The sequence below is a fragment of the Phycodurus eques genome, chromosome 22 (genome assembly GCF_024500275.1).
Source record: "Phycodurus eques isolate BA_2022a chromosome 22, UOR_Pequ_1.1, whole genome shotgun sequence".
Taxonomy (NCBI): Eukaryota; Metazoa; Chordata; class Actinopteri; order Syngnathiformes; family Syngnathidae; genus Phycodurus; species Phycodurus eques.
Window position 1 is genome coordinate 4,314,863 of NC_084546.1, and position 23,062 is coordinate 4,337,924.

General features: G+C 42.4%; 3 protein-coding genes across 13 annotated transcripts in view; 1 reads left to right on the forward strand and 2 right to left on the reverse strand.

Annotated features, from left to right (window-relative positions):
* cacna2d4a (calcium channel, voltage-dependent, alpha 2/delta subunit 4a) overlaps positions 1 to 12,405 on the reverse strand; it is a 44,313-nt gene extending 31,908 nt beyond the window's left edge. Inside the window, 29 exon segments of the mRNA XM_061667712.1 lie at positions 1,109 to 1,177; positions 1,907 to 2,034; positions 2,889 to 2,981; positions 3,067 to 3,160; positions 3,237 to 3,334; positions 3,398 to 3,443; positions 3,515 to 3,582; positions 3,682 to 3,743; positions 3,879 to 3,950; positions 4,025 to 4,111; positions 4,199 to 4,273; positions 4,360 to 4,440; positions 4,519 to 4,596; positions 5,308 to 5,441; positions 6,130 to 6,208; positions 6,307 to 6,420; positions 6,507 to 6,596; positions 7,613 to 7,687; positions 7,768 to 7,918; positions 8,608 to 8,668; positions 8,951 to 9,082; positions 9,142 to 9,220; positions 9,222 to 9,305; positions 9,574 to 9,633; positions 9,718 to 9,834; positions 10,240 to 10,321; positions 10,975 to 11,116; positions 11,300 to 11,316; positions 11,433 to 12,405. Coding sequence (XP_061523696.1) covers positions 1,109 to 1,177; positions 1,907 to 2,034; positions 2,889 to 2,981; positions 3,067 to 3,160; positions 3,237 to 3,334; positions 3,398 to 3,443; positions 3,515 to 3,582; positions 3,682 to 3,743; positions 3,879 to 3,950; positions 4,025 to 4,111; positions 4,199 to 4,273; positions 4,360 to 4,440; positions 4,519 to 4,596; positions 5,308 to 5,441; positions 6,130 to 6,208; positions 6,307 to 6,420; positions 6,507 to 6,596; positions 7,613 to 7,687; positions 7,768 to 7,918; positions 8,608 to 8,668; positions 8,951 to 9,082; positions 9,142 to 9,220; positions 9,222 to 9,305; positions 9,574 to 9,633; positions 9,718 to 9,834; positions 10,240 to 10,321; positions 10,975 to 11,116; positions 11,300 to 11,316; positions 11,433 to 11,473 — 2,509 coding nt within the window. The 5' untranslated portion in view covers positions 11,474 to 12,405.
* A 176-nt stretch (positions 12,406 to 12,581) lies between these two features.
* On the reverse strand, positions 12,582 to 22,381 carry LOC133397155 (proline-rich protein 5-like). 6 transcript variants are annotated; one of them, XM_061667730.1, is made up of 11 exons: positions 22,255 to 22,381; positions 21,584 to 21,670; positions 20,470 to 20,651; positions 20,064 to 20,144; positions 19,736 to 19,842; positions 19,321 to 19,412; positions 18,769 to 18,909; positions 18,080 to 18,224; positions 17,372 to 17,593; positions 17,079 to 17,311; positions 12,582 to 12,634 (listed from the first exon to the last, which is right to left on the reverse strand). In XM_061667730.1, the coding sequence occupies exons 2-10, from the start codon at positions 21,608 to 21,610 to the stop codon at positions 17,082 to 17,084; spliced, it is 1,227 nt and encodes a 408-aa protein (XP_061523714.1). In that variant the 5' UTR covers positions 21,611 to 21,670; positions 22,255 to 22,381; the 3' UTR covers positions 12,582 to 12,634; positions 17,079 to 17,081. The 6 variants fall into 6 exon arrangements, with proteins under 6 accessions (XP_061523714.1, XP_061523716.1, XP_061523713.1 ...); XM_061667732.1 differs by lacking the exon at positions 12,582 to 12,634 and adding an exon at positions 14,513 to 14,638 and having other exon boundaries at positions 17,114 to 17,311; XM_061667729.1 differs by lacking the exon at positions 12,582 to 12,634 and adding an exon at positions 14,550 to 14,638.
* Positions 12,900 to 16,694, forward strand: napepld (N-acyl phosphatidylethanolamine phospholipase D). 6 transcript variants are annotated; one of them, XM_061667719.1, is made up of 11 exons: positions 12,901 to 13,007; positions 13,500 to 13,665; positions 13,959 to 14,034; positions 14,117 to 14,236; positions 14,315 to 14,455; positions 14,531 to 14,755; positions 14,902 to 15,005; positions 15,457 to 15,622; positions 15,693 to 15,841; positions 15,908 to 16,022; positions 16,220 to 16,694. In XM_061667719.1, the coding sequence occupies exons 1-11, from the start codon at positions 12,941 to 12,943 to the stop codon at positions 16,349 to 16,351; spliced, it is 1,461 nt and encodes a 486-aa protein (XP_061523703.1). In that variant the 5' UTR covers positions 12,901 to 12,940; the 3' UTR covers positions 16,352 to 16,694. The 6 variants fall into 6 exon arrangements, with proteins under 6 accessions (XP_061523702.1, XP_061523703.1, XP_061523706.1 ...); XM_061667720.1 differs by adding an exon at positions 13,190 to 13,233 and having other exon boundaries at positions 12,928 to 13,007; positions 14,315 to 14,755; XM_061667721.1 differs by adding an exon at positions 13,190 to 13,233 and having other exon boundaries at positions 12,936 to 13,007; positions 13,500 to 13,621; positions 14,315 to 14,755.
* Positions 22,382 to 23,062: the final 681 nt, after the last annotated feature.

Below are 23,062 nucleotides of genomic sequence, written 5' to 3' on the forward strand. Positions count from 1 at the left end.
GTGTCAGTTATTGTAGATGGATTAGATAGATACATGGATAGCCAGGTACGGTGTGTATGGGTGAATGAGCATGATCACGTGTGCATGAAAATGACAACAAAGAATTCATAATTGTCCTCATCAATCATAAATAGACGTTTGTATGTAGACAAACACTGCTCTCCAGCGGTTTGAGGTAACATTGCAATTTTTTACTGGCAACACTAGACTGTCTGGTAAGTATGCTTTACCTTTCCAACTATAACTTCAAAAACCTTGAACACTGGAAAAATAGCATTTGTTGCATGTCCCTGCTTCCTAAAATTAAACTTTACCATAAAATATGATAATATAAATTCGTTATATATGTTATATTTTTTAACATATTTATTATAGCCCTTATCCCAACTACACTTTAAGTTTACTTTCTTAGAAAGAAAGAAAACAAAATCTGTTTCAATTTACACTTTAGTCGTGTCCCTAGGTTTTCACTCAGTCCTGTTAGCCTAACACATTACCTAATTTTAAATATTTGGACTATTCCACAAATCACATGGTCCACAAGAAGTTGCATCAGTGAGATCTGCTGCAAGCCATGGGAAGGCCAAAAGTAAGTTCAGTCATTTATTTTTCTGTAAATTTGCTGACATTTTAAACTACGACTGGGGGGTTAAAGTCTCAACTTATTCCTATTACCTACGCTCTATATATATATATATATATATATATATATATATATATATATATATATATATATATATATATATATATATATATATATAATTTTTTTTAAACATACAGTTTTTGTTACATCACTGTAATGTGCTTTGTGTCAACATACTATTAGCATAGAGGCCATGTGGCTATATTTCATGCATTTGCTAATTCTATGCTAAACATTCACTCCTGTTACTTTCAGTCCTGTTCTTCAAATAAAACAATGACATGGGCCTATATGTGTATTATCGGATTTATAGTTTAAAAAAACAGAAATGTAAGTTTATTTTGAGAGATACAACCAGCCTGGGCACTAATTCAGTGCAATGGCCCTCTAAATAAATGAAATAAAAAATTTAGAGGTTGCCGAGACAATTACTGAAAAGGGATTATGGAAAATACTGTGCCCTACCTCCGGCGATGGCGGTCTTCTTGCCTACAGTCACCGTAATGGCAGTGGTGGCGATCACGATTCTCCCCGCTGGAAGAAAAGCAGCACAAAATGAGAGCGCGCTCAAAACCACAATTGCCACAGCATCAGCTACACCTGCATAATCCAGTGAGATCCAATACAAAAAAAAAAATCTTCAACTACAAAGAACTAGTATTGGCTCACGTGCTTAAGTTGTACCTCATATAATAATAGGCTGCACATGCACTCGTGCACTACAGATGGGATTTTTAATTTTAAGTATGCAGAAATTCACCCAATCATATCATAGAAGTTGTCATGTACTTCTTATAAGTGATAACCATGAAATAATTACCAATAGAGAGGATTTTGCTGTATTTTATATCCCCGGTCATGCCATATATGCAAGAGCTGGAGATAAAACTAGAAATCGGGACGAAGAAACATAAAAGGATGCTTGGGAATGGTTGAGGACATCCAAGCGGCAGCATGCCAAGTAACAGTTTTCGTCTACCCTCCTCATCATCCTCCTCCTCCCCCTGTTTTTCCCCTCCCTCCTCAGCTTGCTGCTCCGTCTCCTCTGCACTCAAGGTGGCGCTATCGTCAGCCTCATACTCCCTGAACACGTCTGAACACAACAAACGGCATGTGACGACAGCCGGGTTCACAGAAGGACACTTTGTTCGCAAAAAAGAGACTCTCCTGCATCAGTGGTGTTAAGTGTTAGTATGATGTGCTCATGACTGTATTGTACGACGACTACAAGCTCATTCAGAATGCGAACGATGGATAAGCTACCTCGGGTCTCCTGTCGCGGCATGTAATACAGGAACTGTCCAGCGGGGTACTCGGCCGCCCTGCGGAACCACAGCGGGAAGTGGTCCAGCGTGAACATGTTCTCCTTATCGGTGGACGTCAGGAACGACCTGGCAGCAGGATGACAAAGACACAAACTGTCATACTTTGCTGATGTATAACATCATATTTGTGTCCACTATCTGTGTTGAAAAAAAATTGTGTCCCTCTTACCGTCCACCAGAAAGTGGGCTAGCACAATTTTTGATGGGATATAGAGGGACACTGTGTCAAAAGTCACTATACAGTTCCTTTTTTCTATTTTGTTCCAGCTATCATTTGAACAGACTTAAGGCCATCAGCATATGACAGGTTTTGTGGTATTTGTAATAACCATATAATTTCCTTGCAAATTGGAGCAGCGTTCCAAAATAGTTTTTCTTTCTCCGATTTCAGTTCAGCGCCCATTTAAGAAGCTCGAGTGCAATTTCTGCTGTCCATGGCAAGTTTCTCAAAATAGGATCTGGCGGCAGAAGGCCTGCTGCTACCACCACTGATGAAAACACCAAACTCCTACAGCAGGCGTTCGCCCAAAGCCAGGGAAAGTCTTTTCGGAGAGCTGCGCCGGAACTCGGCATCTTCAAAAGCTCGATTCAGCCGATGCTTCAATGATTGACAAAGCGCTACCCGTTCCAACTTCAGGTTGTTCAAAGACTTCAAGCGTAAGATCAGTGGATGTAGCAGGCCTTCTGCTGCGTGGTTTGCCAAGAACTGATCCTGTTTCAAGAAACTTGCGACAGATAGCATAACGCTTCAGAGCAGTGTCACCGCCAAAAAGCTTCTCAGAGTGCCTGGACAAAACTTTTTTTGAAAAGCTGCTCTAGTGTCAACTAGTAATTTTGTCTGCATGATACCTGAAACAACATAGAAAAAAAGGCTGTGTATCGTGACTTTTGGGACACCCTGTATTAAAACTCCGACTCACATGCCAACTCGCTTCTCAATGCCAGTGTAACGCTGGAATCTCATCAGGCCGGAACGTGTGCCCAGGAAAGCTGTTTCAATGCCGTCATCCATACTGTAAGATCGAAAAGTTAATGGGAACTCATTTCTTTTTCATTTAAAAAAGACATTGAAGAAAGTGCTGGTAGGTGATTATTCACCCTGACGGGTTGAGCATGAGGGCGGTCCAGTAAGCTTCCATTGGAGCAGTCACCACTGCGTCGAATAAGGTTTGCTGCATGAGCTGCACATCACCTGCGAAGAAACAAGGATGCAATTTGACTTGGTCCCAGAGCGCATGTGCGTACCAAGCAACAAAGTCCAGACTTACACTTCAGATCGGATTCTTTACCCGTCAGGTATCTGACTACGGCCTGCAGCTGGCTCAGTTTACGATGTGCTGGGTCAATGTCGGTCTCACAGTAGGTCCTGGAAGGTTGTCGATGGCGTTAAAAAGACCAGCAAGGGTAAAAAATAAGTCATTCGACTCACCATTCACTGGCAATGGTCAAATCGGGAGCCAGTAAATCATGGAGACCTGGGAAATAATGTAACATTTCGTATGAAATTGAGTAAAAACACAGAATAATAATAAGTAAAAAGACCTACCTTCCTCCACAGAGACATTTCCAATGAATATATACTGCCCATATCCTCTTGTCAGCACAATGCCAAGACTTACAGACAGAAAGAAAAATCTAATTGATTGCTAAACAAACAAAACATAAACGCTGCAACATTTTGACTGGATTATGGAGTACTGTGTACAATCAAACCTGAAAGGTGTCTCATTGATGCTGGTGTAGAAGTAATCATTCTTGAGGAACATCACTCGTTTCTGTTGAGAGGCAGAACAAAATCCTCTGTAGCAAATAGCTATTGAGGACCACAATGTATTCCATAGAGTGCATTTAAGAGTGGAATGGCTCGACCTAGTGGGGAAGTTAGTAAGTTGCAGCTTCATTGTACTCACGCCCTTATCTACTGAAGTCCTCACGTCTAAGGACAAGGTACCGGTTTCTCCCTTGACCATGGCTGTCCTGAGCTGAAATATTACATTTATGACATAAACCAACATGGAGAAGAAGAGTTAAAAATGTTTGAATGCGTGTGGCTAACCTTCTCCTCGGTGTCTTCCCATTCCACCCCCAACAAGTCGACGCTGTTATAGTTGGGTTTGGGCTTCAGCTTCTTTCCTTCCTTGTACTGTCACATGCATACACAGTGTTCAGTTGAAGGTCTTAACAAAAGATTGCAATTACTAAATCAATTATTGTGTAACTCATTGTTTACCAGAGGACTGAGGTCAGGATGAGACAAGATGTAGCCATTGTTTGTGATAAGATAAGCATAACCGTGGGCACCCAGCTAGAGCGATACAAATCAAACAAATGGGGGGGGAAATGCAATTGTTGAAATAAGAAGAAAGAAGGAGCAAATTGGCATGGTTTAACCTTGTATCTCGGCGCTAATCTCATTAGTTCTTTCAGGGCGACGTCAGTTCCGACAACTCCCAGCAAAATTCCATGAGACAACTACAAGACATAAAAAAAGTCACATTCACGCTTTGTTGTGTTTAATAATGGTATTAAAATTGTAATAGTCAGCCTTACCGTCTCTTTTTTCTTGCTGAACACAGGCATTGCAACTGACGTCATCAGAAGCAAACTCTGGGCTTGACTGTTGAATAGCTGTGAAAGTTAAAAAGATGATCTAGCCACCTAAATTTACAACAGATACTTACTCAGAGAGGCTAAAAATCCCCAGAGTTGATAAAAAAAATAAAATAATAATGCATCTGACAGCAGTGTCATATTTTGTTTTTGCTACTAAAATGTGATCAGGAAAGACACTAAAAACGAACTAGGTTATGGGTGGCTGCTACTAACCAAAAGGCTATATGCTAAGCTAAAGGACATATTTCACACTTAGAAAAATATATATTCAAACATTGTTTGACTACCTTTTTAGTGGTGGGTAACTGGGGGTGAAAATAAAACCACAAATGTGGTAAAATGGCATTAAACTAGTAAGTTTTCTTTCTAAGCCAGTCATTAGTTTACTAACTGAGATGCTATTATTTTTTTATATTTGTGAATTCATTTTAAAAACATAATTACAATGAGTGATGTTAACTCTGATACTGTGTGAAATCAATTTAATAATACATTTCTAAGTCAGCTTTTTATTGGGTTTTTAAGTGCTATTTTTAGCCACATTTTGCAGTAGCCTCAATGAATCAGCTATCGTCGTGACCTTTTCATTTAAATTCAATAGAGCTGTGCCTGATACAGTGTGTTACATACTGCTAGAAACTTTGAATCCATATTTTTCAAGTCATAACTGAATGTTCTCCACATGGTTGTAAGGTATGAATCCCTACCAAAATGGCCGTAACTTACCACGCTGTCCATGTAGGCCTCCGTCCATATAATGTCATGGTCGTGGTTGATGACCATGGGCCGACTGAGGACATGCAGGTATTCCATGACGTTTTCTTGGACGTCGGCCAGCGTCGAAATGTGTGTGTAATAACCTGCAACACACACACCCTCACATTCAGATGGACTATTTTCATACCTATTGCGCTGTTTTGTTTTTGGCAACATGTTTGATGTGCACCATGTATTTATCAGACATCAGAACATTGTAATCCCCGAAAGGCAGAGCCGTTCTTGGCTTATTCTGCTGAAAGACAATGACGTCAATGGGATACCTGCGGTGATGTTGATAAGAGCTATTTTTTGAAGCGCTGACAGCGTCCAATGCTGGCACAATTGGGAGCTAAACCTAAATTCAGGGTTGCTGCTTTTTCGTATGCGGCAGAAGGGAGCACATCTGTCCGCCCGTGTTGGCCCGGTCGTGTGTTTACAGTATAACTGTTCGGATAATCTGCGATTTAATCAGAGATTCTTTATGTATTGCCAGGAGGGAATAAAGTGATTACTATTTTCTGATGCATAATCCCATGGCATTCAGAAGAAGGCAGCACTTGTTAAATGGCCTTCTATCCCCCCCCCCAATCTCATAGTCTAAAAATTTCGAGAAGTCTTTATATGAGCATATTAATGAAGCCATTTTAATTTGAGTTAAATTTTATTATTTTATTATTGCCCAACTCATGACTGTTTCTTGTCATACTACAACTTTTCACTCAAAATGAATAAATGTCAGAGTGGCCCTCATACAATTCACCTTTAAAATGATCAATGAATTTTCCTTACCCTTGTTATTACAGGCAATCCATTTGACATTTTCAGCGAATGTCATTTCACGTCCTATGAGATAAGTGAACACCCGAACCTGGATTGATAGGGAATTACAGTTAGATGCATGTAAACAGCAATTTGTTATATGATATGATGCATACTTTATTACTTGTGCTTGTACGTGCGTCATACCCGCCGTTCTGGCCAGTTGAACTCTTCAAAAACATCCTGGAAGTCCTCCATGGCACCGTCTGTTATCAGCATGATGACCTGGTTGCACAGGCTGCCCTTGCCCAGCCCGGCAGCCTGATGGCACACACACACACGCACATTTTCATCCTGGATACATGCAATGTAACAATCATTGTTTCCATTTTGTGTTAAACGCCGACCTCATTGAGGATCTGGAATGACTCCTTCATTGCATTCTTTACTTTGCCCTCTCCTTTGACGTGCATTTCGTCAATCAGGAGCTTGAAGTGCTGCACAGACAATGTCAATCACCATTGCATTGTGGGTAATGACAATTTGTAGGTGAACCAGTGACTTGAGAAAGAAAGTGTGACTGACAGTTAGTGTGTGGGCGTGAAGTGGAAAAGGGCACAGGAGGTATTGGCATGGCTCCCTGGCACACTGACTAATTACAACATGGCCACTACAACACTACTACAGATAATCTGGATTAAACACACTGTAAAACCCCAAATACCAAAATACATGAGATTTCAAAAATAATGTTTATTAATGTGGTTATAGCTGCACTGTGTCAAACCAAAAGAAATTTTCTACTGTGCCAGTTTTCTTAATGTTAGGGCACATAATTGGTAGTGAGCATGTAGCAAAATAATTTGATTTACATTTTATTTAATACAGTATTAATTTCTGATTTTGCTTTTTTATTATCACATTTAACTACCATTGTATATTAAATCTGCTATATAACTAAAGTTGCCTTAAGGCCCCAAAATGATGATACTTTCATTTTTCTATTACAGAATATTATATGTCTATATATTCATATTTACTTTATAAAATGTTTTGTAGCGTCATTGTGTGTGAGTTGATGTGTAAGTATGTCAAGCAATACAACATCTGCAACAACAACAACATCCTTTTAATAAGGAATCCAGCCAACCACGCGTAGGCCTGCCCGGGTCATGTGACGTGCTTCAAATTGTCAGCAGCCCCTCGCCTTCACCTGATCTCTTATGTTGTGTATAGTGGCAGTAGAAAGTAGGGCATGCATCCAGCATGTAACACACACGCACGCAGTCACTCACACATGGTCAGGCTTTGTGGAATAATAACAACAGCAGAGCAGATGAGCGGAACAAGAATGCGATGAGCTGTAGCGGTGTAGAACAAGCATAGCAAACAAGTGATGTAGGATCATGCCAGACAGGAGGTTATTCTAAGAGACAGGAAGTCATCACAAACAACAGTTTACCATTGATGGTAAGTAAATTAATGAGCTGTGTGTACTCTCCTCCCTCCGTACCTCTCTGTTATCCAGATCGGCTTGGACTAAAATTCCCTTGAAGCACGGTTCCAAGTATCGAACGTAGTCACTATACTGGAGATGAAACATAGTAGTTCATTTCAAAAAATCATTAAAATCCAAATCTGGTATTGCCGAGGTGCACAGTGCCTTACAGCTATGATGTTGACAAAGTCGTTCTCCCCCAGCGTGTCCAGTATTGTGTTGATGGTGTGTTTGGCTATGGTGAGTCTGAGACCCTTCATGCTGCCGCTCACATCCACCACAATGACCACATCTTTAGGGGAGGTGGCTGCCTGGATGTACCTGACGAAGGAGCAGAAAGAGAAAAGAATCATAAATATACAGGAGCATTAACAAGAGACGGGCAGACAAAGTTCATCCACTCATTTCCCCGCTTTATCTCTTTATTCCCATCCTCTTTAATTTCAAGTTCATAGACATAAATTTGATTTTCCCCCCTGGGGCAGCAGCTGCCACAGGCAACATTCCAGATCCATAATCTGTTTGTTGGACTTCCGACTTCCTGGAGGTTCTGCCCGAGGCACCAGACGGCGTTCCTGGAATTGACTTGAATTTCTCTTACGGATCATGAACAGTGTTTCACCTCAATCAGATTCCCAACAACGGAACTACTGTATGTCCTCTACCTAAACCCCCATGCTCCCTCAATATTGTCAAAATTGGTGTAAGATAACAGTGTATCTGTCCCGACCAGGGTTCACCAACAAGGTGTAGCCCACTTGTGAAGGGACATTGTGAGTTCCTAGGAATGTTGTATAAGTCATCATTTGAAAATGTAAACACTTGCAGGTTTTTATGGAAATGGGAATCACTTTTGCTGTTACAACTCTTGTTGCGCCCATTGTTCTCTTGTCCCTTTTGACTTAAAGTGTTGCATATTTATCAGTCTCCTACCTTGTTATTGTGATAAATTATTAACATGATGAGTGTCATCACGTAGATGAATATAATCATATCATAGTTAGTCTCACCAGTTCCTGTTTCTGCAATCAAATGTGACGACCCCATTCTCATCCGGGATCCACTGGATCCCTGGAGACAGAAAAGAGAGCAAAGCTGTCAGCAAACCCACGGAAACCTGCTGTTTTGGTCAGACAATGGATGGCTGGATTGATGGATGGTTGAGTGGACAGAGTCAGTGAAAATGAAGGAATGGTGGATGAGAAAGCACATGCCTCACAAATCCCCTGCTAATTACATTCGCACACACTGAATCATCACCAGGCATCCTACAATTGCTTGCTAAGAGTTCCATGTTTCCGCTTGGATTACGATGTGTCTGCGGCTAAATGCACAAAAGGTGTTGTGTGATACCCGGGTAGAGCCTGAAGAAGCCTGAGGAGCTGCCAAAGTACTGCCAGGTGAGGGTGGGATCCTTCTGGAAGTTGTCTATGAAGACATCATTGAGAGCCTCCGACATGTACGCGCCATTTAGGATGTCTGTATCTAGAACAACAAAAGACAGTGACACCCTGATTTATTTGCATATGTGTGGTTACGCATACCTCTGTTGTAGACATTCGTGGGCACTTGGATGTTACTCTGCTGCGTGTTGACCGGCAGTTTGCTGAAGTGTTCGTTTTTTTTCCAGCGGGAATTCTCCTCCCAGAGGCCGTGGGTTGCCATCCTCGTCCACCGTGTTGATCAGCATGGAGTTGTAGTATTCAAACTGGAAAAGGACAGCAGCGTTATGTGGGGAAGTGCACTCAACAGATATGACATTTGGTAATAATGACATCTGATACTAATTCAATTGGCCGTGGACCTTGATTTACACATATATCTAGATCTGCAACAATATCGAATGAGCTGACAGTAATTTAAAAAATAAATAAATAAATAAATATATAAATAGTTCGGACATACAATGTGTCGGATTAATGTGTACAATTTGGTGGTGTCTTATGCAGGTGTATCGGTGTTATTAGTTTACATACCTCCAGCGTTTCATTGTACTCGTGGTAAAGATCAGCATCCTCGGCTGCTTCTGCTAATCTCTGCCATTGAAAAAAATGCTGACATTGTAATACATATGGACACATGCATATTTGACTGATGTACAGTATTTTATTTTTTAGTACCTTAACGGACTTCATCTTCCTTCCAAGCATCTTCTCCATCTCCTCTGCAAACTTCTTGACCAGCTCCTCCCCGTCCACCTCCTCAATCTTCAACACACCCTCCACATCCTTATATTTCTTTAAGCACACATAGATTGTGGACAATAAGATGAGCGATAACAACGATGAGGATGATAAGATGAGTCGAGAGTGGGTGGCAGATGGCGAGCGCCAGGCCTGCTAGGGCTTCTACAAGGTGGCATGCACTGCACCAGCCTAATTACTAACACACATGGACCAAAACGTAAGCAAAGTGATGATTTTCTCGGTCTCTGGGGTAAATCAGTACAATGCACACTGCACTAGAATGAACTTCAACCACAATAATAAACATATCGTTTCAAAAGAAGTTATTTATATATTCGTGTATAGTTATCACTCCACTGCGGATGCTTCATCTTGTGGCCTTGTGTGGTACATATGTAATATTCGGACTCTTATTTTGAATTATTAAATGTGGAAGGAAGGAAGAAGTTGTCCTACTTTTTGAAGTAGTTGAGCTCCGGAGTATTTGGTGGAGAGGGACGCTATCTCTTTGCCGAAGGACTCAGCCCACTTCTGCACACTGAATACACCGTAAAACACACAATGTACAATGTTCAAACAAGGTGTCACATACTGTGGCTGTCGTTTTGCTTTTGTGGCTCTTTCCTTGGATCAAAATGTGGCGGAAGAGTGTAAGCCACAACATTAAAGGTTGTGGCCTCTCATGTTTGAGGTCACGCTGGACCGACAGATTAAAAGAGATTACCGTTAAAGGTGACAGTCGACAGCCAACTCGCCGATTTAGTCGCTGCTCAGTCATGTTTCTTTTCTTTTCTTTTCTTTTCTTTTTTTTTTGAGGGGGCGTGTGTGGTAATTCTGACGAACAAATCCTCCGTGTGAGGACCAGACAGGATGCGACAGATGGTTGGCCAATGGGGAGTTGGCCCGCACGCTGCTAAGGTTTGTCACCGCTCGACCCACTGGCATCATTTTGGGATGATATGTTTCTTCCAAAATAAGATCATTCAAGCACATGGGGTCACGTGGATTCATCAGAAATGTGAGAATGAGTAGAGTAATAGTAGCTCGGCCAATACGGACTTGGGAGCAGATGTTAATTTTCACAATTTTAAGACCCTTTAGACTTGAGATTGATGAAAACCATTAAAATGCCTCTTTAAAAAAAAGTGACTTTAAGTGAGCCCAAGCTCATTGACCTGCAAGTGTACTCACATCTCTGGTGAGATCTTCATCTGGCCGTCGACCATTAGCCACAGCGAACTGCATAGGATAATCCACGGGAGCATCGTCAGCCTCGCTCGCCGTGGCCCATTTCTGCGCCGCTGTCCGGCATCGCCAGTGTTTGCGTCCATCTCTGAGGATTTCCAGTCAGATTACAAATGTTTGTTTGAGGTCAGCATTATTATAGAGCTCTCCACATCCTGCTAACTAACAGACACAGACAACTTCCTTGGCAAATTAGAAGCAAAGATGACAATTCAAAACTTCCCCTCACAAATATATTTGCTGAAAAAAAACACAAAAGTTGCCAACTTGCCTTCTTTAAGGAGTCCTCTACAAGACAGTCCGGATCCAAAACATTAGTTCTGTGCAAGTCCGGAGAGCCAGCAGAGGCATGAGGTGACGTTCAAGAACAGAAAATAATCCATTGTGAGAGAAAGATCCCAAACCTGCTCAAGAGATGCAATAGAGCCATCCATGACATCATCATTAAAAAAACTAATATCCCAGAATACACTTGGTGAGGTCACATCTCCACACGAGCAGTCACAACACTCCATCCACCTAAACCTCCATCTCCATGTCATGCTCTTCCCATCACTACAGCACCCCGCTCATCCAAGGAAGACTATAATTTGTGCTGAGTTTTTTAACCCCACATCCTGATGGATCTAAAAATCACTGAGTAGAGAGATGAAAACAGTCTGGGATGGAGTGATGGATGGGTGGGCTGTTGGGACTTACTCTCTCTCTCTCTTTCTTGCTCTCCGACCAGTTTATACTATCAACACCATAATCCAGGCATGATTAAACCCCTCCTCCCTCCATCTATGCCTCTTTTTCCTCTCCCTATCTCACGCTAATACTACCTCTCATTTCTTTTTCTTCAAACTACTGTTTCCCTCCGTCCCTCACTTCCATATCATTCCATGACTGTTGCTATTTGACTATTTCAGATTAAAACAAATGGGGGAGATGATGGCATTTCACATTGTATGGCATTTGTGGACCATGCAGTCTACACTAGTACATAGGTTTTAGTAGTGTGCCATCATGTGCTTCGTGAAGGTTTGACTGATGCAAACCTAGAATTTAAACAAACAGGGACGTCTAGTGACTTGATCCAGTACTGCAGTTTGAATCTGCATTCATCCAAACGCAATCCTAGATTTTAGTGTCATAAACTGATCTACTGACCTTAATAAGATAAATCAAGAGTTTAACCATCTAGAAATCTCTTAATTACGGGTATTTTGTCTTTTACGAATGAACCTGCTGGTACGTTTGAATCACCGGAGTTCACCTCAGACCATTTTTTTCCTGGTAAATTAAATCTGACTGGTTAGTTTTTCTATGAAAACAATTCAAACCAAACAAACTAAAATGAACTTGCACCTAAATTGCAAAATGAATGCATTTTGTAATTTAGTTGTTAGTATCTATGCACACATCTGCTCACGTATACAACGCAGCACACAAAGCAGAAAGTGCAGAGGGGTTGGATTAATACATTTAAGAGACTGTGCACGCACACACACACACACACACACACACAAACTGAAATATACACACCAGCAGTGTGGAGCAGCTGTGGAGTATTCTTCCTCCTCCACTGACCCAAATCGCTCATCGTGCAGATGAACTCTTCCTTCTGCTATCAAGAAAAAAAAGAAACATTTTAGCAATAATATTAATAACCACCTCCCACAAAAAAAATTATGCCCCCCCCCTCAAGATACAGTAGTTTAAATTCATGATTTATATTGTTTAAACAATGTAATAAAATTATAGTGTTATATATTTATGTAATCTTTACATGTATTGATGGATATTGCGTTCCTATAAATATTCAAATAATATTTAGTTTTGTAATGAATGAATTTGCTGATTGACAGACCGTGGTCATGTGACCTAGTGACGTTGGCGGGTTGGCCTCACTGATCCGGTCCGCCGACCAATGCATTTCACTTTCCGTCTCCACTCGACTCAAACCAAGACTACATCGTTGAGCGACATCTTTGACGGTATTTCCTCTCCTCTATCGCTGAAAGACTTTTGCAGTTTGGTCTGTAAACGCTCAATAAGCTGTAGACTTAGCTTTAAGATTGTAGTAGCACGGTTGTTTGGCTAACATGTTTGCTCGCTAGCTGTTGCGTTCAATGTTCAGGTAAATTGTACGACACTTGTGTTCTCTGTCGTGATATAGTGAAAGGAATGCTGCTTGAGCGCATTACTCAACGGGATAGTGTGGTAAGCCTTGTGCTAATTCCTTTTGGTTTTGAACGTTACCTTTCGTAATGTCACACGCGAGTTAATTTCTATTTATAAACTTCACCTTAACACGATAGTGGTTGCACAGAAACAACAAGAGCATGTTATTGAGACTATTTCTAAACTAAAATAGATTTGTTCATTGCGAAGTGTGTCTACTCTGCCGGTTTGTTTTTGTTGTTGCCACTTTGGGCCAGAATGGCAGCCTGCACTACACACACATTTGTTTTGGTTCTCAACCACAGGGTTCCATTGTTGTCGCAGCGTCTGTGCGAGACGCACAAATATACACTGGCTCGTGAACGCATCGGCAGTAAGGAGGATGCCCCTCATCAAAATGAATGGACCATCTCTCCTCTCAGTCAATGTTGGAAAACACTTAAGACACCTTTTCGCCCAATTGTCCTTGAAGTAAAACATTTCCGAAGAGTGGCATGCACTTCCTGCTTTCCGAAGGCCTTTTAACGTCCTGCTTAGCTTTCACTTTTGCAAGGCTGGATTAATTTGTATACACTGCACTTGAACCTCACGATGACAACGCCACACTATATCTGGCATGCAAACTATTTATCAACAATACGCTGCTGTTTCTCAACCTTTTTGTCTGCAATTTCACTGGTGGAAAATTAAACTACTGCAGTACTTTGAATTTATATATATTTTTGTTAATGAGTATCTTGAAAGTGTGTTTGTGTCCATGCCAGATGTGGAGGTGAGCCCATGGAAAACCCGTCATCTTCAGACAGAGGAGCCTCGGAGGAGCGAGAAGGCGTAGTGGAGGTAGGACCAAATGAACCATAGTGTATCAAGTGTGAGGATGCTGTTCTCCAAAATGGATGCCGTTGTTTATTTACATTGGCAGGATGGTGTCGGGCTGAGAGGGGCCGAGGGCGCAGAGGCGGGCCCTCATCTTGAAGCCCCAAGGAGGAGCAGCTCGTCCCGTTCCTCCCGCAAAAGCTTCCGGCTGGACTACCGCATGGAGGTCATCAATTGTAAACAGTATTGTTAAAGAATGAACAGTGAGTGCAAGAATCCTAAAATGAATTATTGTTCATGACAGGAAGAAGTCACAAAGTCCTGTCGAGATAGACATGGCCGCTTTACTAACCCATGGTCCACGTGGCGGTTCCCCACCTACTCCACGCTGCTCCGCTTCTTTTTGCTGGACGTGAACCACAGCAATGTCCCGACTAGTAAAGCGGTATTGCATCACTGGTCAGCACTTCCTGGTGGGGAAAGGCTCCTTCCTTATGTGACACCTTATGCCTCCTTCCAGGCCCTCGATAATGAGCTGCCAGTCGTGGAGCCGTACTTTGTCCACAACCCGGACCTCTCCCCCTCCGGTCCGGGTCTGAGGGTCACCTGGCTCGGGCACGCCTCGGTCCTGGTGGAAATAGACGGGTTGAACATTCTGACGGATCCCATTTTCAGCCAGAGGGCGTCACCGGTTCAGTTCATGGGTCCCAAACGATACAGAGGCCCCCCTTGTAGTGTGCAACAAGTATGCAAACTTTAAAGACAATTGTACACCGAGCAATGCGGCTGAATGCAACTCTAGTGGACCATCGTGAAAAAATTACAAGGCATACTTCTGTGACTAGTGTACTATATCTCTGTGCTTCTTTTAAACTGATCTTGGTTCTGCAGTTGCCCCGGATTGATGCTGTGGTCATCAGTCATTCCCACTACGATCACCTTGATGCTGGAACAGTGGGCAGCCTCAATATGCGCTTCGGAGCAGAGTTACGTTGGTAGGTGCGCCATGCTGGTGTGGTGTCTTTTTTTCAATATCCTGACATGAATCTTTTTGATTTTCATTTAACTATATAACTATTCGACTTAATATAACTTGTGCATTTGTACCTGTCTGTATTAAACATTAATTTTGCTCTCTATGCCTGCCTTTAAAAAAATCCAAACAAAGCAAAGTGTTCATGCCCATGGGGCTGAGACTCTAGGGTTGTCTCTTGTTGGACAGTTTTTCAGCTCCAAAAGCCCAAGTAAATTTTTTAACTTAAAAGAACCCTTTGACACAATTTTTGACAGAGAAAAAGTTGTCAGAGGTTTGATTAAGGTGTTAAACGCAGAGGACGGGACCCTGATTTCATCTGGCCCAGCTGGCCTGAGCTCATCATTTCCCAACATCTTTGGTACCGTCAATTTGTATGATGCTGAACGACTAAATGTAGCCGGGTCCCGCAGGTTTGTGCCCCTCGGCTTGATGGACTGGCTGGCCAAGGCGGGCTGCGAGAACGTGATGGAGTTGGACTGGTGGGAGGAGAACTGCGTCCCGATTCACGACGACATCACGTTCGTGTGCACGCCTTCTCAGCACTGGAGCAAACGCAGCGCGGTGGATAACAACAGGGTGCTTTGCCCATCTTTTATCACACGTCTTTTAACTTAACATTGTCATCAACATGTTCTCCATTTTGTAGTCATTATGGGCCAGCTGGGCTGTTTTAGGTCCAGACCACCGCTTCTTCTTCGCCGGCGACACCGGCTACTGCTCGGTCTTCAGGGAGATAGGGCGACGTTTCGGACCCTTTGACCTGGCAGCCATCCCCATCGGAGCATACCTGCCGAGGTAATCGCCTCTCTATTCACGCCTCCCGAATGTTCTGACTTGTTAAATACGCTTGCGTCTTTGCAGGGACGTGATGAAAGGCCAGCATGTGGACCCAGAGGAGGCGGTTCAGATTCACATGGACCTTCAGGCTAAACACTCGTTGGCTATCCACTGGGGAACCTTTGCTTTGGCCTATGAGGTAATCTAAAATGTTGCTTTCAGTGTTATGGAGGTGAAGCACCATTATGGTCCCCTCACACAAGCCAAACAAAAGGGCCTTTGTTATTTAAGCTGTTGGACTATTTGTGCACTCAATGAGAAAAATGGAGAAGAACTCATAGACGTGGTGCCAAGCTTCAACCCAAACCTGTTTTGAAGCCACTTGTGTCTACACAGCACTACCTGGAGCCGCCACGTCGTCTCCAGGAAGCTCTGGAGCAGAACGGCCTGAAACCGGACTCCTTCTTCACACTGCAGCACGGAGAGTCTCGCCTCCTGATGTCTTGTAACAGAGACGTCTTTCCCTGATCCCTGACCAGCGTTTAGTGACGGAAAAGCAAAAGCATCTCGCTGTATGTGTTTTTAAAAATAAATAAAAAAAACCTCTCCTGTCGTTGTGGCCTGAACATGTCATGACATACAATGAAATGTCAACTTTAAAGCTGATGGCAGTAAAAGCTGAGCTGGCTTCAGCTTCACACAAATGTTTTTCATCATTTCTGCTTTTCCAATTCTTTCAGCCATTTCAGAATACAATGACATGCACAATGGTGTGGCATTATTATTTACAGTTTTACCGTGATGTGATTGTACTTAGATCTGAATGTAATTTGCATGCTTTTTAGTACACAATTTAGTGATGTATGTACAATAAATTGCTTTAACTCTGGTTTCTATCACTTGTCTGAATGAAGAACTATGCAGGTAGAGAGGTTGCCACTATGTGGCAGTGTCATGCAGCTTTTGAACTGAAAAAAAAAAAATCCCCACATTGAAATAAATACTGATTACTTTAATTACACTAAAGTCACCAAGTCTCGTCATCTAATAATTGACATTGTACATGACCCTCAACCAGCAACTAATCCAAAATGCAAGTTGATTTTGGGCTACTTGCAAATTTCATGAAATTAGTATGACTTACCTGTTCCAGTGAGTTTTGTCCCATGATTCAGAAAATAATTACTAAAAAAAGTGGCTACCACTAGTTGATTCCTCTTACTAAATAAGCTAATAAGGTGTCCTTATCAGTCACCTGTCAGGCCACACTTTGTCTGCTGCAAGTTTCACCTCCAGAATGAGCTTCTGAGAAGTCCAGAAAGATGCTGTCAGGCTCCGAGTCCAGAGATTCGGGGACGCGGTCCACGCTGATGTCCGGACTGGATGGCAGGCTGTGATCGGAGCTGGTGTCCTGGGCCAGAACTCTGGAGGAGACGGGGGAGTCAGACACCAGAGACCTCAGGACCTCGGGGTTCTGACTTGTAGTACCTATGTGGAGGCCAGGATTAGCATGTTTAACCATGATTGCAGATGTCAGCGTCGTCCTACCTGAGTGTTCGCTGCTGGACTCTGCCACAGAGGCGCTCTCCTCCATGCAAGAAGTTATCTCTGACACAGAGTGGCGCCTGATACCTACGCCTCCTCCGACAAATGAATCCACATCGTACTCCACCACAGGGCTCAGCACGGGAACATTGTAGCTCTTAGAACGTACCACTGGGTTCTTGACCGCGGGGGCATTGCTCCATTTTGGACAGCCCGGACGCTTCTCTGGCGAGGACAGGGAAATAGACTTAAGGAGCCGGCAGAGTGAATTCAGAGATTTGTTTCTAAATACGTGAAGAAAATGTGAAAAAAACTGAGACCTATTTTGTACTTAATTTTGGAGATCTGCCGTTAAACTGTCTTCTACCATTTCAAGGAAAAACGTCTCACTTGACAGCCAGCGTGTGGGCCGGGGCTTCGGGCCGGTGTGCCCTCTTTAGAGCGCCTCGTTGTTGGCTGTGAGTGCGTGCACGTTGCCGTGAGAAAGCCAGAGGCAACTGACAATTAACAGTTGAGCAGGCAGTGGTTTCAGCACATTCAGCGGACAAGCCAATAGCGTCTTGAGTGCAGAAACAACGGCTTATTTTTTTACAATTTTGAAGCCTCATTTTATACAATTGGCAGGTTTGTTAACAACATGCTTCTCTGTGGTAAGTCAACTTTTGAGGACATGTATTTTCACTTGACAGGGACATTATATCAACAGCACACCTAACAGACAAGAGGAACAGTGCTGATTGGACGAACCATCTTGAGAATATAACCCGTGGGTCCCGAGGTAAGGAGAGACCACCTTCTGGATGAGACACTCCAGGCGCAAGTAGTCGTCCGTGACACCTTTGGACTCGTGGACGCCCTGCATCAAACAAAATGTCAACAGTCATTTGTGTATTTTTTACCAGGCCAATAACTGCATATACTTTTTAAATTTGAATTCTTTCTAGAGTTGTAATAGCTCCCAGGCGGCACACTGACACAGAGCTCGCCTTCACAAGTGGTGAAGGTCGAATTGGTGGGCGTCAAAGCCACATGAGAACAGCAAACCACATAAACGACCCTACAGTCATAAAGTGGCGTCACGCTGTCTCGACAAGGGGGAATAACGTGCGGATGAAAGAATCAATAAATCTGTTCGGCTGCCATTGGTCTTCTCTGCACGCAATTGTGGGGAAACAAATGCACTTTGTGAGCAGTTTCTCACTTTTAGTAAAACGAACCTCAACTTTTCCCACTTTTCCCCAAGTACTGTTAATGTACATTTCTACACATAAAAATGTACTGTTTGCTCAGGCTTACTCGGAGGTCATGGGAAGACGGCCGCATTCACACTGAGATGACTTCCTGTGAGAACGCTCTTACGGCACAGATTGTGTTTGTGTAGTGTGTGTGTGTGTGTTGACCTGAAGTATGAGCAGCATCTGTATGATGGAGGGCGGCACTCTGGCCCGGGGCCGCGACAGAGCTTCCTCCAGCTTCAGGTTGAGGGTGATGATATTCCGGAAGTGGAGCAGAGCCAGCTGACGCACTGAAGGCTCCTTTCCCTAACAAAACACACATACAGAGGATATAAAAAGTCTACACACCCCTGTTCAAATGCCAGGTTTTTGTGATAGAAGAACATGAGACCAAGAGAAATCAATTTAAAACTTTTTCTACAATTACTGTGACCTATAGCCTGTACAACAATATATATATATATTTTCAAGAGGCAACATAAAAATAAACAACTGAGATAATGTGTTTGCACACTATCTTATAACTGGGTTGTGGCGGTGTTCAAAATTAACCAATCACATTCAAAATCATGCTAAATGGGAGCAATCCAGCATACATTTAAACATGATATAGCACCAAATATGATACCTGAGGTACCAGAAAATTGACTGTACAAGTTTGACTCTCGAGTGAAAACATAAAGAAAACGTGCTTGTGCAGTGGTTGTGTTGTCCGACCTGCACAGGGCAGAAGATGGCTTGGACCATCGACAGAACATCGCAAAAGAAAAAGTCCCAGGTGTCAGCCAGAGAGTCCAACAACTTCTGACCTGTCACAACAAACAAAACGTCAATTTCAGTGAAAGCATCACTTCCTGTGCATGTTTCATACGCTTCAAAGAAATGTCACACGTTTGCCACAACAATGGCAACTGTACAAGGGATGAAAAGATCTCACAGCTCAAGTGTTAACTTGACATCAGGGAGTTTAGTCAATTATTACTTTTTCCCCATTGCGCTGAGATAAAACTCTCCGCATTCCTCTGTGATTGTAATGCTAGGCAATAAAGCAAGTTAATCGAAAACTTTAGTCAATTACTTACTTAAGATGTTAAGTCTGGTGTAGGAATGAATGTAGCTGGGTATGCTTTACCTTCATAAAAGCGAATCTTGTCTCGCAGTATGACCATGCCTTTGGTGAGCAGCTGTTTCTGAAGGTACTCTGTGAAGAAGGAGCCTAGTTCTGTCTTTAGCAGATGCCTGAAAAAGTGTATGGACACACAATAATTTCACTTGTGTGTGTGCAGTTGAGTAATCAGTGCTGAACATGGTGTACTGTTTGAACAGCAGCAGGTTCAGGAAACGACAAGCTCAAAAGCCGCAGCAACGACTAAGTGCTCCTCACTGACGACACTATTACAGTGTGAAACTGTATACACAAAAGGAGGCAAAAAATAATAATAATAATAAAATCAGCACACCTGACGCCTTCGTTCAGAGTGAAGAGCTCATTTTCTCCCAAATCCTTCCTCTGGAACACGGAGATGACTGCGTTGTGGATGCTAAGAAAACAAAAACGACAATCAATAAGCTTTTGTGTGGTCTTAAAATTGTGTTGATAAATTAGCCTTGCACAGCTTGAGTCGTACATTGCTGGATTGATAATAAAAGAGTACAGCAGAAAAGATTTATATGCATGGAGTGATGAGGAAAAGAGCCAGAGGGAAGGAGGAGAGGAAGAATAATGTGATGCCTAGATTTGTGTTCCTTTTCATCTCATATACAATGGCAGCACACAAAACAGCTTTTTCCTTGCGATGCGCTCCAGGCAAGCAAGGCAGCGTATGAAAAGAGATCAAGTTAAAGAGGCAGAGCGCCACATCCGACCTGTTCCAGGTGGCGTTGGCCCCTGCTCTTCTCTGTTGAGTCCCTTTGTCCCTGCTGCCCTCGTCCACCAGCGCCACCTTCTCTGCGCCTCCTCCAGATGGAGTCTTGGCTTGCGAGAGGTCGGTCAAGCTGGAGGACGAGCCGCTGCCCAGCTTCAACCTGCTGTGGAGACTCCTCGAAATCCAGAAAGGAGGAAAGAGACAAGAGGACGATATGTACAACTGCATACTGGAATGGTGCTCAATAAAAAAGCTGTTTGATTTATCTAAAAGTCTTCTAAATTTGACACACCAAGGAGAAGAGTGTTGTTAACAACCCTGCCAAATTCGAATGATTCAAAAAAAAAGTTTTAGCCACACTGCCCAAAAAACAGTTTAATGCTATATCTCCATTATTGACTCCTACATATTTTTCACATGCTTTTAGCAATTATCTTCAAACATGTATAATGTAGAAGATGGAAGAAGTGGAGAGTGTGCTGGTTTGGCCCCCTCTCTGCCTCGCCACTTTCCCTTCAACTGTCAGTCGCGGTCGGCGGGCATGTGAGCTTTTGTATCGACCTGACAAAGGAAGTCTTTGAGGTTCAAGTGCAGCCAAGATGGAGGGAAGAAATTCAAAGTGACAAAAATCTCCTCTTTTCGTCTCTCGGTCTGTGTAGTGAAGCGAACTGTGTTGGATAACAACACAGTACTGGATTGGTCATCACTCTACTGATGGCAATACTACATTTGTGGCGAAAGCGTAACCCTTCAAGCTGGAATGCCTTTGAGTTGAGGGAATTTGTTTGGTCTAATTAGTAAACAAAGGAGGATGAGGACAAACCGAGGTCTCCAGTGAAGCATGTGGACCTACTAGAGTTGAGCGTGAGAATTTCATTTGTTTCTGAACATTTATCTCAAAACAATTACCTAATCCGTACTACTATTGTTAAGATAAAGGCAATTTATGTTTAAATTTCATATGAATGCTGAAATAATGGATCGATGAAATATCTTCAAATGCTGTTCCATAGCTGGGAATGGAAAGTGACTGGAGTGAGGTTCCCCAGACTGGTGAAGTTAGCACATCTCCATCTCTGCATCAATGAGATGAGGATAGATCACCATAGTTCTCACCTCCTCAACGAGCCCTCACGTTCCATGTATCTCAGTATCTCGGTATCTCAGTGATGAGAAAACCACCGGGCGTGACCAGTCAGCATCTGAACACACAAATACAAATTATGTGAGCTAACCGCTAACACTGTGCTAATTAGTAGGAAAATGGCAAAGAGAGACATTTGAACCCGACCTACCACTCACACACAGATAGACTATGGTCACTTCATTCGGTATATCTGAACAAACTAACAAGGTCAAGATGTAATTCATATATATATATATATATATATATATATATATATATATATATATATATATATATATATATATATAGTTACTTCTCACAGAGATGACTCACAAAGTGATTGCGATGTACGTGGTTAAAATAGTAAAATAATACCACAGTAATAAACGCATTACCAGCTTCAGATTCTAAAACCCACTTGCATGATCAAACAGACGGAGTACATTTTGGTAGCAGTTTTTCCAGTCTAATGACAAAAAAAAAAATAAGAATAAAATAAAATACAGTAAAAATAAAAAACGTGGCTAACTATTGTGCTAATACGTTGACTTCAGCTAGCATAACAACTACATAAATTGAATTAAATGGAATTTCACGAAATATAGAACATTATTTCACTATCTTATCGTACGTTTTGTACCTTTTAAACAAGCCACTTACTTTTCCAGAAGTCTTCGTTTCACATGTGTTGCTTTTTAATCCGCAAATCAAGTGTAATTGGTGAAAAGTGGCAGGCATTATGGAGAGGAGGCTCCTTCCATCAAAAGTACGCCAGTCAACGTGAGCGCGTGCGTGAGACGGGAGGGTGAGCGTGCGCGTGTCCGCGAGAGGAAGCCGGAAGAGAAGGTAGTTGCCGTGGAAACGTTTCATGGGCGTGACTTCGAGTTCAGCACATTTTGGGGGGAATGGTTAGTTCAAAGGTGCCTGTAAAAGTGAGTGAAAAAGAAGTCAACTACTCTACATAAATGCAACGTATATGAGTAAAATACAAATATGTGTGATAAGTGACTCCCTATTAGTGGCAAAGTCTACCGGTCAAGGCTACGTTTAGTGTCAAATGTGCACAGAACCTGAAAACAACCGCACCCGTACGGTTTCAGCGGTTTCCCTCATTACATGGCCTTTATGTGCTTAAGTAGGTGTAAAAGAGCGTAGCTGAACACAAACACAGCAAATGCACACAAACAAAATGCCACTTGACAACATGCGGGTGACTTCCAGTTGCAGGGGTGTCCACTTCATGCCCCCCCATCAAGTTGGATAATCTTCCCTCCAACCTGCCACAAATGTGTCAAATTATGTCAGGAAACTGTTTTTATGAGGCTTCTAAAATAATATATTGCTCTAAATGTACCAATAACCTGGTTTGGTTAATAACTGATATAATAAGAGACAAGACACATGAAAACATGTTTTATTCCACAACTAAACCGGTGTAATGTCTAATTCAACTCGAGTCTACAGTGTA